This window comes from Monodon monoceros, unplaced genomic scaffold, assembly GCF_005190385.1.
Source record: "Monodon monoceros isolate NGI ecotype Baffin Bay Population unplaced genomic scaffold, NGI_Narwhal_1 Super_Scaffold_12, whole genome shotgun sequence".
Taxonomy (NCBI): domain Eukaryota; kingdom Metazoa; phylum Chordata; class Mammalia; order Artiodactyla; family Monodontidae; genus Monodon; species Monodon monoceros.
In genome coordinates, this window is record NW_021703768.1 from 137,494,848 (window position 1) to 137,507,871 (window position 13,024).

General features: G+C 35.9%; 1 protein-coding gene across 2 annotated transcripts in view; it reads left to right on the forward strand.

Moving 5' to 3' along the window:
- The first annotated feature begins 2,525 nt into the window (after window positions 1-2,525).
- Window positions 2,526-13,024, forward strand: part of GABRG2 (gamma-aminobutyric acid type A receptor gamma2 subunit) — a 117,711-nt gene continuing 107,212 nt past the window's right edge. For both annotated transcript variants that reach the window (XM_029217443.1, XM_029217442.1), the window contains exon 1: window positions 2,526-2,992. In XM_029217443.1, the coding sequence (XP_029073276.1) occupies window positions 2,886-2,992 (107 nt within the window). In that variant the 5' untranslated portion in view covers window positions 2,526-2,885. The remainder of the gene's footprint in view (window positions 2,993-13,024) is intronic.

A 13,024-nucleotide genomic window follows, 5' to 3' on the forward strand; every position in this document is an offset into this window, starting at 1 on the left:
CAAACAATTCTCCAATATATTGACAAGGGCTTGTTTGAATAAGAGGTTGCAGGTGGTAGTTTTTTTCTTTCTACGTTTTAATAATGTAAAAATATTAGTATAAAATGTAGGCATATATACATATATATTGTTTGCAATGAAAATATGAACATCACATTTATCAAATAATGGGAAGTTAAATATGTATCACAACATATCTTCTTAAAAATGGGCAAGATTAAATATAGCTAAAATGTGATTACAAAAGAAATTACTAGATGAAATATCTTATAAATACCAGTGAATATATGTGTGGCAAAATCTTAGAAAATTTATTAAAATACTTTTTTTTTCAGAGAGCAGCCGCCAGATAGGAAAGCTCCACAGAGGAAAACTGAAGCTTACTAGCCAGGAATAGCACAGTTAAAATTGTACCCAGATACTATAAACAGTAAAATTTCCTCTATGGATTCTCTTAATATGCTGAGAGGTATTCCATTATTGAAATAGATTATAATTTACAGGGATCATTATGATACCAATAAGGAATCAGAATTTGAATTACTACTTTGTGAACGTGATAGCATTCATTCTCACAGCTTCAGTATGCTTATCACTAAACTCAAGGGGGGAAAAAAACTTACATTGGAAAATTGGAAATGTTGTATTTGGTAGAAGGCAGAATTGTCACATCAGTTTTTATTTACAACCTAGTGGCCTTGCATATATGTTGGGTTTGGCCTCCTTTGTATTTTAAAGATTAGGACATTTCTCACAGTTATATTCCCATTTCCTCCGGCAACTGCCTGGAACAGAGCAGTGGCAACTCCATTCAGATGGGGTATGGCCACCCTGGTGTGCATGGTTTCCACCACTTTACTGTTTCACAACTAGCCCTTTTCTTTTACTTATCTCACTTGCTTGGTTTTTGTAGGCATGGGAACATGTAAGCATTGGCCTACAAAAATATGAGAGAATGTCTTTACTGAAAACACAACAGTATACACCTATTAACAACCTAGGCTCTTTCTGTAAAAAAAAAAAAAAGAAAATTATAAATATAAGGAAGGCCAAAATTCCTCACAGTGCAGTAAGGAATAAGAAAATTGCAAAAAAAAAAACGGATTTGCATTTGTTCTGCCTCTAATTTAATCACCAAAAAAGAAGTCAATTGGCTACTGCACGTGAATGCTGTTGTTGTTTTAACTGGATTTTGTTCAAATGCCGTAAAATAACTGCCTAAGTTCTAAAGGCATGCAGGTTTCCAGGCGTCTCTGTTAGGGCTTTTTTGCTTCAGAATGTGTCTCCTCAGCCTCAAGGAAGCCACCAGTACTTCTCTCTGCTTTCCTTAAGTATATTTTAGGATTATAGATGAAGTGTGCACCTACTCATCCCATGTTCTATTTCTATGCCTCCTGGACTCCTTACTCAAGTTCCCTACCTGGAAGACGTTCTTGTAGAAAGGGCACTGGTTTTGAAATGACTCCCTGCTATGTTCCAGGAAGGGATCTGATCCGTCCTCTTCACTTGTACTTCTACATGAACATCTTTGCTGTGGTCTCAATTTTGCAGGAACCTTGAAACACTCCTCCACTTTCTTCTCCATGATGAGTGAATGGGATTTCCTCTGCGATGGATGAGCTAGGTTGGCATAAAGGGATATCTCCCATGTATCAGTATCCATGGTAACATTCTAGGCAAGAAGGCAGCATGCTAACACCACTCATCCACCCCAGAAATTTTCAGAATTGTCACCAAGCAGAGCAACAATAACAAAAGTCAAATCCCATAGAGCAAACAGAAATCCCTTTATATTGTTAATGTCCTCTTGACCTTCCCCTTTGTCCAACCTCCTTTCAAAGAGCAGCCCCCTATTTTGTGGTCTGTAGACTTTACTCAGGCAGCTATTTTCATGCATTTATTTTCTTCAACCTTCAAGAAGTTTGTATTTGTACATTTTCACTAAAGATGGAGAGCAGAAAAAGGAGTGAATACTGGGGATTGTAGATTCTTCTTGTTTTGTAATTCTATCAGTGTTTTCTCCCTTCATTAAAATTGAAAATTCACCAAATCTGTTTTCTTACGGGATGGTTTAGAGAGAAACAGCCAATCCTCCCCCACCGTCTGCTCCCCCTCCCTCTACAATGTAACCATGATTTCTAATATTGCATGATTTTAAATAAGGATTCTTGGCAGATCTGAAGAGAGAAACCTTCTGTCGTTGGTGATATAGTATATGGTCTTCCTAAAGCACCTCTTGTCCCCGTGAAAGCCCGTCCTTGCATACTTTTGTGGGCAACAAAGGGTTAAAAGGCGCTGGAAAGACACCACGCATGTGTTAATTCCTGCTGCAGCAGCGCGCATTGCTTCCACTTTGACCTCATAGTTAATCTGCGTGATAGTTAACTCACGCAGAGACTCGTGTATTTCTTTTAAACACACACACACACACACACACACACACACACCTGCTGCCCTCTAAAAGAAAAATCAAAACAAATCAAACAAATAAACAAACCTCAATTGATGGACCTGGAGGAGTATGTGTGAGCGTGGGGGGCATGAGTATGTGTACGAGTGTGCATGCGTTTCCCTTTCCCTTATTTGTCTCCTGTGCGTCTCTCCCTGTACCCTCCCCCTGCCTCAATTATATTATTCCCCGGGACTTGGAAGATGCTCCCTGAGCTGACGCTTTGATGATATCTGCAAGCGTTTGTGCTGATCTTATTTCTGCCCCCTGAATATTAATTCCCGAAGCTGCTAGCAATACAGCTCCCCAGTGACGGGACCTACTAGAGGCAGGTGGGGGGAGCCACCATCAGTTCATAAGCATAATAATAATACAAAGGGGAGGGATTCTTCTGCAACCTAGAGGCTAGAGGCAGGGGAGAAAAAAAAAAAAAGCGATGAGTTCGACAAATACATGGAGCACAGGAAGCTCAGTCTACTCGACTCCTGTATTTTCACAGAAAATGACGGTGTGGATTCTGCTCCTGCTATCGCTCTACCCGGGGTAAGATATGCCCTTTCCGGCGTCGTTTTGTTTCAGAGAGGTTGGGGGAAGGGGTGGGGACAGAGGAACTCGGGAGACCACCCAGATTTAAAAGACTCTTATAGGATTTGGGGCTTTGTAATTTAGGGGAATGTGAATATTTGGGGCGGGAAAAAGGAGGGAGGAAAGAGAAAGGTCACTTTCATTTATTTATTAATTTATTGGATTTTCTTTATTTGTTTTAGAATGGAAATGCTAACGTCATAAAGACTTTGTGTTTGGGGAGTAGCATTTTGATAGTACTGCAGTCTGATGTCTAGGTGGGCTGTGCTGATACATGCCGGCATTTGAGGCCATGTTGGAGGCGTTTGGGTGCGGGTCTGGAGGAGAAAACTGCAAATGGGGTCCTGGCGCACACCCGGGAGACGTGTGTGTTTGTGTGTGTGTGTGTGTGTGTGTGTGTGTGTGTGTGTGTGTGTGTGGATGCGTTCTGTTCCTGTATCCAAAGTATTGCTTGCTCCTGCACCTGGGCATTCTTAAGATCAGCCAGCCAGGTTTTCTATCCAGCCCCATTGACTTGGCAGCAGACTCCCTGGTGGGCTAACAGGGTTCAGCACCAGGGACAGCAGTCCTGTCAGGGCCAAATGGAACGAGGCTTGTCTAACCCCACGGGACAACTTTACATCTACACACGACATCGTTATAGTATAGACAGAAGGCCGATGGAGCCGAAGAGCAGTAGTGACATCTGGGGACCCTGCTCTGATTATCCCTAACCCCTCCTTGAGATAGGAGGGGCATTGCTGGGCATGGGGTAGAGAATGTAGTTAATCAGTGCATGGAGGGATATATGTCTGGAAAAGAGTTGGCTTTGCTGCAGTGTTGAAAAATATGCTGAGCCAGGTGAATGTGATGCCAAAATTGTGAAGTTATGCATTAATGTCTTAGAGCCTTGTTGCACTGAATAGAAAAGATGGGAAAAGGGGGTGGTGGATTTCCCAAAATCCTGAGCAGGTGTGTGTTGCGAAGTGTTTTGCACCTAAATTTTTTTGAACTTCCCTGCACCAAAGGTATCAAAGAACTATCCCTTCGCATATAGTTCATCATTTATCCACCCACCAAAACAACCCCCCTGCCCAACACGTCCCATCAGGATTTCCAGAGGTCCATTGTACTTATATTATATTACTTGCACTCTTCTATACTGTCACTTTGAAATAAAGCTGTAAAAATATTACCCCAAATCTGCTCAAAAAGAAAGAAAGAAAGAAAAACTAGCTATAGAAGAAATCAAGCCATTGCCCTAAGGTTTTCCTGGGAGTTGACACTCTTATGTAGTAGTTGTAACAACGGGAGATAAAAGGGATGGGGGTTAAAAGATTATTTTATTTTATTGAAAATTTCTAGTTAACTTCACTGGTCCTCCATTCTCTAGGGTAGGTAATGAGGAGGTACAGATTTCAGTAAAAAAGAGACCCAAGCCAAAAAGGAGTGAAAGTCTCTCTTTGGAGTCTTTGGAGTTTCCAAGCAGAGAGAGGGGCCTGCTTAATTCTACCAGCACTTTTCATACCTCCCTGCTTTACTATAAAAATAGAATATATTTTCTTTAAGAGTGTAAGATTAAGTAGTTTTCTCAGAAGAAGGCTTTTTACTGGAAATGGTTTATGTGTAATACATTTTAGTGGAATACTGGAAAAACAGTTCTTTTAATTAAAATTTGCACACATATTTTACTATTTAATGTTGTATGTAACTCTTAATTTGTTTCAGACATTAGAGAATTTATAGTTACTTGTTGATAGGAAATATCATTCTCATGTTCTTACCATTTATGAAACCTGTGGATTAAAATCTAGTCAAGACATAGGGAAATATGTCTTTCCTTCTTACACACATCCATCTTAGTAAACAACTTTATAACTGAATAGATGAGAATATTTTTATATATTTTACTCCAATGGTCTTATTTTAACCTAAAATGTGCAATTTTATTAATTTTCCTAATACTATCATATTTACTGCAACAGTCCCACCTTTTCTTTTCCAATTATCATATAAAAAGTAATGCTTAGTGATACATTTTAATTTTCAATTCTTATCGTAGTAGCTTAGATGAACTTTTTAAACAGCTCTAAATAATGGGAGTTATGTGTCATATAAACTCTCCAATAGGAGGATATTCACATTTTCTCAGTAATAACAGAATGGAGTCATTGCAGTTTGGTGCAGAGAATGTGATCAGAGTTTCAGTTTGCTGCAATCCCATTTAAAAAAAAAAAAGCCATTTGAATGGCTGAATAGAGCTGGGTGAAAATAGGAGCTTTGATCTCTGAAGCTGATCTTGAAGAAAGACAAGTGACTAGAAAAATGTGGGATTCTGGGAGCAGTTTGAAAAAGGCTTTTTGGGTAAACAGTGGTAGTAGAGCTACCTAGAAACTTGAGGGGAAATTTTTTTAAAAAAAGAAACATTTAAATGACTTTTCATTTACATAACTCAAAAGAATATTTTTCACTCTCATTAAAATGACTAAATTCATTAGATTGTATCTCTACAAAAGTAAAACAAAGAGGAATATGAAGCATTGAAGTGAGGATGTTAATAGCTAATATCTCTTCTTATATGTGGGATAGTTAATTTCTGAAACTCAAAACTATCTAAACTGCCACATATCTTATATACAATGCTATCATAGAAATGGTCTGGGAAACTTGCTAAACTTGTATGATTCTTGAACCATACAAGCTTGTTATTTACTATCCTTCCAAATTCTCCACTTGGTTTTATTAGAAAAAGAAAAATGAAATCACTTCTTCAGCATATTTAATTGCTTATAGACATAACATTTCAAATAGTCTATGCTGAGGCAAACATCTATCTGGAAAAAAAAAGAAAAATATTTATCACCCAGTATTTCCCAGGATCCAGCTGCCCACTACCCTCTAGACAAAATATCTGGATTGTAGGCAGGAATTTAAAAATTAGCTTTTAATTTAAATTCATTACATAAGTGTCTCTGATATCCTAGACTCAGTTTAGAATACCTAATCTCAAAATGATTGAATTACAGAATATTTAGTGGTAGAGGTCTATGTTCTCCATATTTTAAAATTTGCTTCATGTCAAGGATTTCTGCTCAAACTGGAAGAATGTTAAGACTGACTTTAGAGACTTTATCTTTGTTGTAAATATTATTTTACTAGGGCTGTGGCTGCTTCTCACCATCATAACTTCGTAGTCATTCCAAGGCAGACTTTCCACAGCTTAAGTACAAGTAGGCTTTATTGGAATGACTTATACTTGTTGAAGGGGAGCAGAATTTGCCAACCCAAAATATGCCTCTTTGGCGTAAGGATTATTTAAGGCTGATTATTTTTAAGAAATAGCAGATACAGGTGAAGCTTAAAACTGAGTGGAAGTTACCCTTTTGTAAGAGGCATTCACATTTATAATGGAAATCTCCATTTTTAAGGGTGTCTCCCTCCCTGTACCAGAAAGAAGAGTTTGGCTAAATATCTAGAAACTTACCAATGGTGAAGGCAGGGACTTAAATCTGCCTAACAACCATCCCCTTGTTGACTGTGCTTTACTTAATAACCTCCCGTAACTGGCTTCCCCTCCTCCCAACATCTTTTGTCTTTAGCTGGAGATGGTATTTAAGATGATGGCTTGGGCCATTTGAAGGACTTACTCAGCTTTCTGGGTATCTCCCATGTATACAGGAAATATACATGTTATTACTTTTCTGTATTTTTTTTCTTTTCCTCTTGTGAATCTTTTTATTACAAGGATGTCTCAACCAAGAACCTAGAAGACTAGAAGGAAAATTATTTTTCCTCCCCTACATGGTCATCCAAAGTACTTCTGCTGAATTCAGTGATCACAGAAGATTGGTAAAAAGTTATAATTAGTGCAGTTCAGGAATTGTTTGACCACCCAGGTATCAGAAAAATTTAAAAATTCAGGATTTCATTTGGGATGGGCACATTACCTATTCAGGTAAATGTGAAAGAAAGAATTCATCCTCTGCTACTGGGTTAGAAGAGATCCATGTGACATCTTCAAAGTCAGAAACCATATAGTCACAATACAATATTTTCAGATTTTCCAATCTATTTGTGTCATGTATATACATACACTGAATCAAAATTTTTAAATATATAAATATTAACATATAATAGATTTTAATTAACATATACAAAAGTTATATAATATATTTTAAATGCATAAAATATAATTATATTATACATAACATATACACACACACACAATTTTTACTAAAATCTGCGACATAGTTGTCAACCACATTTGACAGACTTGGAAACCAAGATTATAGAGAGATTAAATGACTTGTTTAAAGGCAACAGATAATTAGAAGTAACATCAAATAATGATAATTATGTATGTGGATAGAAATAGAGTCCTATAGGTGTATACATTTATATATACTTCCTACCGTCCTGGGGTTCCTTCCTGGGTCCCTTGGTGGGTGCTTTCCAGGAACGAGGACATGTTTCTCACTCCAGTCAGCAGCACTAATCGACCCGCCCCCTCACCCCCCATAGTTTGCAGCGAGTCACTCTTGAGTTCCACGCATGACCTGCCAACAGTGTTGATGCAGCTGGAGCTTTCTCCCTTCTGTAGCACCCCTCCCCCCACAACTCAGCACATACCCAGTCCTTTCACCACTTTGCCCCAGACCCCTTCTCCCATAGCAGGATCTCAGAAGGCCTTTCACCTCCCTCCCTTGTCTCTTGGGCCATAGCCACTCTGATCTCAGTGTATCTTTTGCTAAATACACATTTTCTGTATAAAAAAAAAATGGAGTTCTCTGAAAAAATATTGTAAAATGTATACATACATACAAGATAATGATAACTGATTATATTTTAGATCTGTCACTAATGACTTCTGAGTTTTATTTTGTGTTTTCTGTTTTGTTTTATTCCTTCTGAATTTTTTGATCAGTTTCATTTCACCAGTACTGTTTGCTCATAAGTGTAGTAACTAGACTAGATTATTAAGATACCAATCAGTTTTAGTTTTTATAATTATCTGATTTCACCTTCATATAATAGAAGTTAGAATAGATACCTTACATCCAATCAGCCCACTGAATAAATTAAAATGTTGAATCTATATAGTAGTGTGGTTTGAGGTCCTCAGTACCATCACTCACTCCATTTTTAAATTTACCTCACAATTTTGATTGAAAGCTCTAAACAGATATGCTTAGAAATAATCCACACTTCAGTTGTTTCATGAGTTAAATAACATGTTAAATGATATTATTTAGTCCCTGGGGAAAAATACATTAAGAAAGTATATTTTCTTAATGGTTATGTGAAAATAAAGCATAGTTTAATCTGCAATTCATTCATGACCCAGAAATTTAACTAGTGCTTGTCATCCCATTTTCAAAGAGACTTTGTCCTCCACTGAGAAAATTTATAGGCTGATTTGCTCAATGTTGTCCCATAGTTTTCCTACAGAAATTCTATATTGAGGCAACCATACTGAATATTAAAGTAGAAATAATGTTACTGTTTCAATATCTGGATATCTCTATCTTCAATATATAGATATTTAAAGTTGACCTTTTTAATCACCTCAGTCAAACGAGCAACAGCTCGATTAACTGTGGCATGTGAAAACTTAATATCAAAATGCTTAAGTTTTAATTTCTAGAGGAATAAAAAGTTACACTTTCTACAAATTAAGGCTTTATTTTTTTTTCTGAGAATGTTTTCGTGCACACTTTTATTCTCTCTATAGCTTTGTAAGTTAGATGAGGAAGATAACATTTTACCTTGTCCAAGCATTCTTATCTTTTTTTTTTTTTTTTTTTTTTGTGGTTCGCGGGCCTCTCACTGTTGTGGTCTCTCCTGTTGCGGAGCCCAGGCTCCGGACGCGCAGGCTCAGCGGCCATGGCTCACGGGCGCAGCCGCTCTGTGGCATGTGGGATCTTCCCGGACCGGGGCACAAACCCGTGTCCTCTGCATCGGCAGGCGGACTCCCAACCACTGCGCCACCAGGGAAGCCCCTTGTTCAAGTCTTCTTGAATGTTGGCTGTAGAGCAAGGGTTGAGACTTCCCCAGCCATATTCCTAGTGCAATACACCACACCACTCAACAATAGTCACCCTTTTTCTTTGTAAAAGTAAGAAAATACTTGGATTGTTTTGAGGTGTAAAAGGCTTCTCCAGTTTGCTTTATTGGGAAAGTTATTTGCTATTCATTTCTTCCATATTCTAGAGAATACACATCTTTTAAAAGGAAATAAAAACCTCCTTTTAAGTTATACATTCGTGGCTTAGATAAAATTTAACTCAAAATCATATTAATCCCCACTGTATTATGAAATAAGAGGGCAAAATATGGTAATAATTCTATATTATTATAAAAATCATTATGGAACTCTATAGATAAAGTACCATGTAAATGCAAAGTAAATAGTGCTGATATTACATTCTCCACCAATTCATAAAGAAAACCATCTGAATACCAAATAACATAGTGAGGAAAATAAAGAATGCTTTTTAAGCATAGGTCCTTTGTAATAATTGAAACCCTGCCATGAACTCAAGTATAGTAGTAGAACCAAAGTCTATGTGGTGAGACAGATAAATATCAAGTTCTGTAATTTATTTAGGCATATTTAAATAAAATGGCCAAAACAAACTGAATATAACTTATCAGTGTTATCTTGGTAGGAAGAAATAAATGACTTACTCTTATTTATGATCTTTTGTGCAGGTTAACAGTCCCTTTATATAAACTGCTTTTGAAAACACATTTGAAATACCATAAGTGAGGGAAAAAACTCTAGATATAAACTGTAGAAATGAATTAATTCTTAATTCATTAAAGGAATAGTATTGCAGCCAGGTCTGTTCTAGGAACTGGGTATATACTTATGGGGCAAAAGTCTTGATGTCCGCCATAATGGAGTTTGCAATCTCATGGGGTGGCAGGCAATGATCAAACCAATATACAAATAATTATTAAGTTTTAACTCAGGTAAATGCTACACAGGAAAGTCATATGGTGCTATGAGAGAATATATCAGCTTTCTAACTTGGTGAAAGCATAGGCTAGAGAAACTGAGTGAGATCCACAAACTAGCTGAAACTGATCTACAATCATCTAATTGGTCAGTTTTAATATTTCAACATTCTTTTCTTGGTTATAATAGTCTTTGCTGGATTTTTTGCCCTCGGTTGAAGAGGTTGTCACTTGAAAAGTGAATGGTATTTTCGGGGAAGAAAAGTGGTGAAAATTTTTTTAATGTTCTGAAAACTATTTTTCTTTACTATTTAAAAAATTATGTAATAGACAAGAACTATATTAAGGATAATTAAATAAAGTAACACATCATTTATGACATTATTTTAACACAAACTAAATTTACTAACCAATGGCCAGTTGATGGGCTTTTGCTCCACTCACCCCCATCCAGTAGGTCTTCAAGTTATATATGCATAAAAGTAGATCTGTTTTCCTACCACCACCTCCAACTGAGACATCTTCTCTGATTCTTTGTCAATCCAATATAAATAGTCAACTACAATCAAACAGGGGGAAAAAACACATGACCATCTTAAATATAAATACCAGTTGTGAACATCAGTTAATTTCAGACTTGGATATAATACGATAAGAAAAATGCAGTGCATATTTTGGAGATTTTAGAATTACATGCAAAATGCACTGTGCATGACCTATAAAAATGTGTACAGAAGGAGACCCGACACCTCGTGGGATCTCAGTTCCCCGACCAGGGATTGAACCCGGGCCACTGCAGTGAAAGCTTGGAATCCTAACTGTTAGGCTACCAGGGAACTCCCGCAGTGACTTTTCAATATTGATAAATTATAAGCTTTCAGCAAGAGAATAGATGCTAGTAATTATATGTTAATAAATTATCAACTGTTTTTTTAAAAAAAATCTATTTTACCTATTGTCTTCCAGTATCCCCCTTTATCTTACTCTTAGAATTAGCAAGTGTGTATTTAGTTCCTTTCAAATAATCATCATTCTAAAAGCAAAGTGTCCTATACTCATACACATACACACAAATCTGCAGCTTTGGATAATGCCCTTTTTAATCTCAGAAAAGAATACTTTTCCCATTATATTAAAGAGATTGAGTAAATATATATTCTTAAATTATTCCAAAAGAAAGAACAAACAAGTTACTTTAAATCTGAGGTAGTATTCAGATATTTCCTGTTTTTAATAGAAAAGTAATTTTCCTTAGTATTTCTTAGAGGGAAAATTTAAAGTGATAATTTTTAAAGTCAATAACAACATCTCAGTGATTCCAGGTAAAAATTATCATTTAACTAAATTACCTCCTTTTAACTTAACTTTATTAATAAAAATCTGCATTCTTTATTTTAAAATTAATTCTTAAATTTTAAAATTCAACAATTTTCAGAAAAAAATTGTTGAATTTAAAAAAAGTGTACATTTGAAATTGATTATTCTTCATTAAATTCCACAACAAATTATTTAATTAATTACTTAAATTATTTAAATAATTACTTCATAACCTTCATAAACCCATACTTTATTAATCAAGTTATTAGAAATTATAAAAATTTAGACACTTTTAGTTTATTCTACATCCAGGTAAATTTTTCATTATTTTATTTATTTTTTTACTTTTTATTTTGTTTTATATTGGAGTATCATCGATTAACAATGTTATGTTAGTTTTAGGTGTACAGCAAAGTGATTTAGTTATACATATATAAGTATCTATTCTTCTTCAAATTCTTTTCCCATTTAGGTTATTATAGAATATTGAGCAGAGTTCCCTGTGCCATGCAGTAGGTCCTTGTTTGTTATCTATTTTAAATATAGCAGGTGTACGTGTCAATCCCAAACTCCCTATCTATCCCTCCCCCACCCTTCCCCCCTGGTAGCCATAACTTTGTTCTCTAAGTCTGTGAGTCTGTTTTTTGTAAATAAGTTCATTTGTATTATTTGTTTTTAGATTCTGCATATAAGTAATAGCATATGATATTTGTCTTTGTCTGATTTTCTTTGCTTAGTATGATAATCGCCAAGTCCATATATGTTGCTATAAATACCATTATTTCATTTTTTTAATGGCTGAGTAATATTCCATTGTATATACGTACCACATCTTCTTTATCCATTCATCTGTCAATGGACATTTAAGTTGCTTCCGTGTCTTGGCTATTGTAAACAGTGCTGCAATGAACACGGGGGTGCACATATCCTTTCAAACCATGTTTTTTCCAGATACATGCCCAGGAGTGGGATTGCTAGATCATAAGGTAGTTCTGTTTTTAGTTTTTAGGAACCTCCATACTGTTCTCCATAGTGGCTGCACCAATTTACATTCCCACCAACAGTGTGGGAAGGTTCCCTTTTCTCCACACCCTCTAGATCATTTATTGTTTGTTGATTTTTTGATGATGGCCATTCTGACTGGTGTGAGGTGATATCTCATTGTATTGATGGTTTTGATTTGCATTTCTACAATAATTGGCGACGTTGAGAATTTTTCATGTGCCTCTTGGCCATCTGTATGACTTCTTTGGAAAAATGTCTATTTAGGTCTTCTGTCCGCTTTTTTTATTGCGTTGTTTGTTTTTTTGATTTTGAGCGGCATGAGCTGTTTGTATATTTTAGAGATTAATCCCTTGTTGGTCGCATCATTAGCAAATATTTTCTCCCATTCTGTAGGTTGTCTCTTCATTTTGTTTGTGGTTTCCTTTGCTGTGCAAAAGTTTTTGAGTTTCATTAGGTCCCATTTGTTTATTTTTGTTTTTATTTTCATTACTCTAGGAGATGGATCGAAAAAGATATTGCTGCAACTTATGTCAGAGTGCTCTGCCTATGTTTTCCTCTAAGAGTTTTATAGTATCTGGTCTTACATTTAGGTCTTTAATCCATTTGGAGTTTATTTTTGTGTATGGTATAGTTTATAAACTAAATTATCTTTGGGAAGTCCCTTAATCCTATAAGCACCATTTGTTTTATATCTGTAAGACATTTAATTGATATTGGTATATTGTAGTA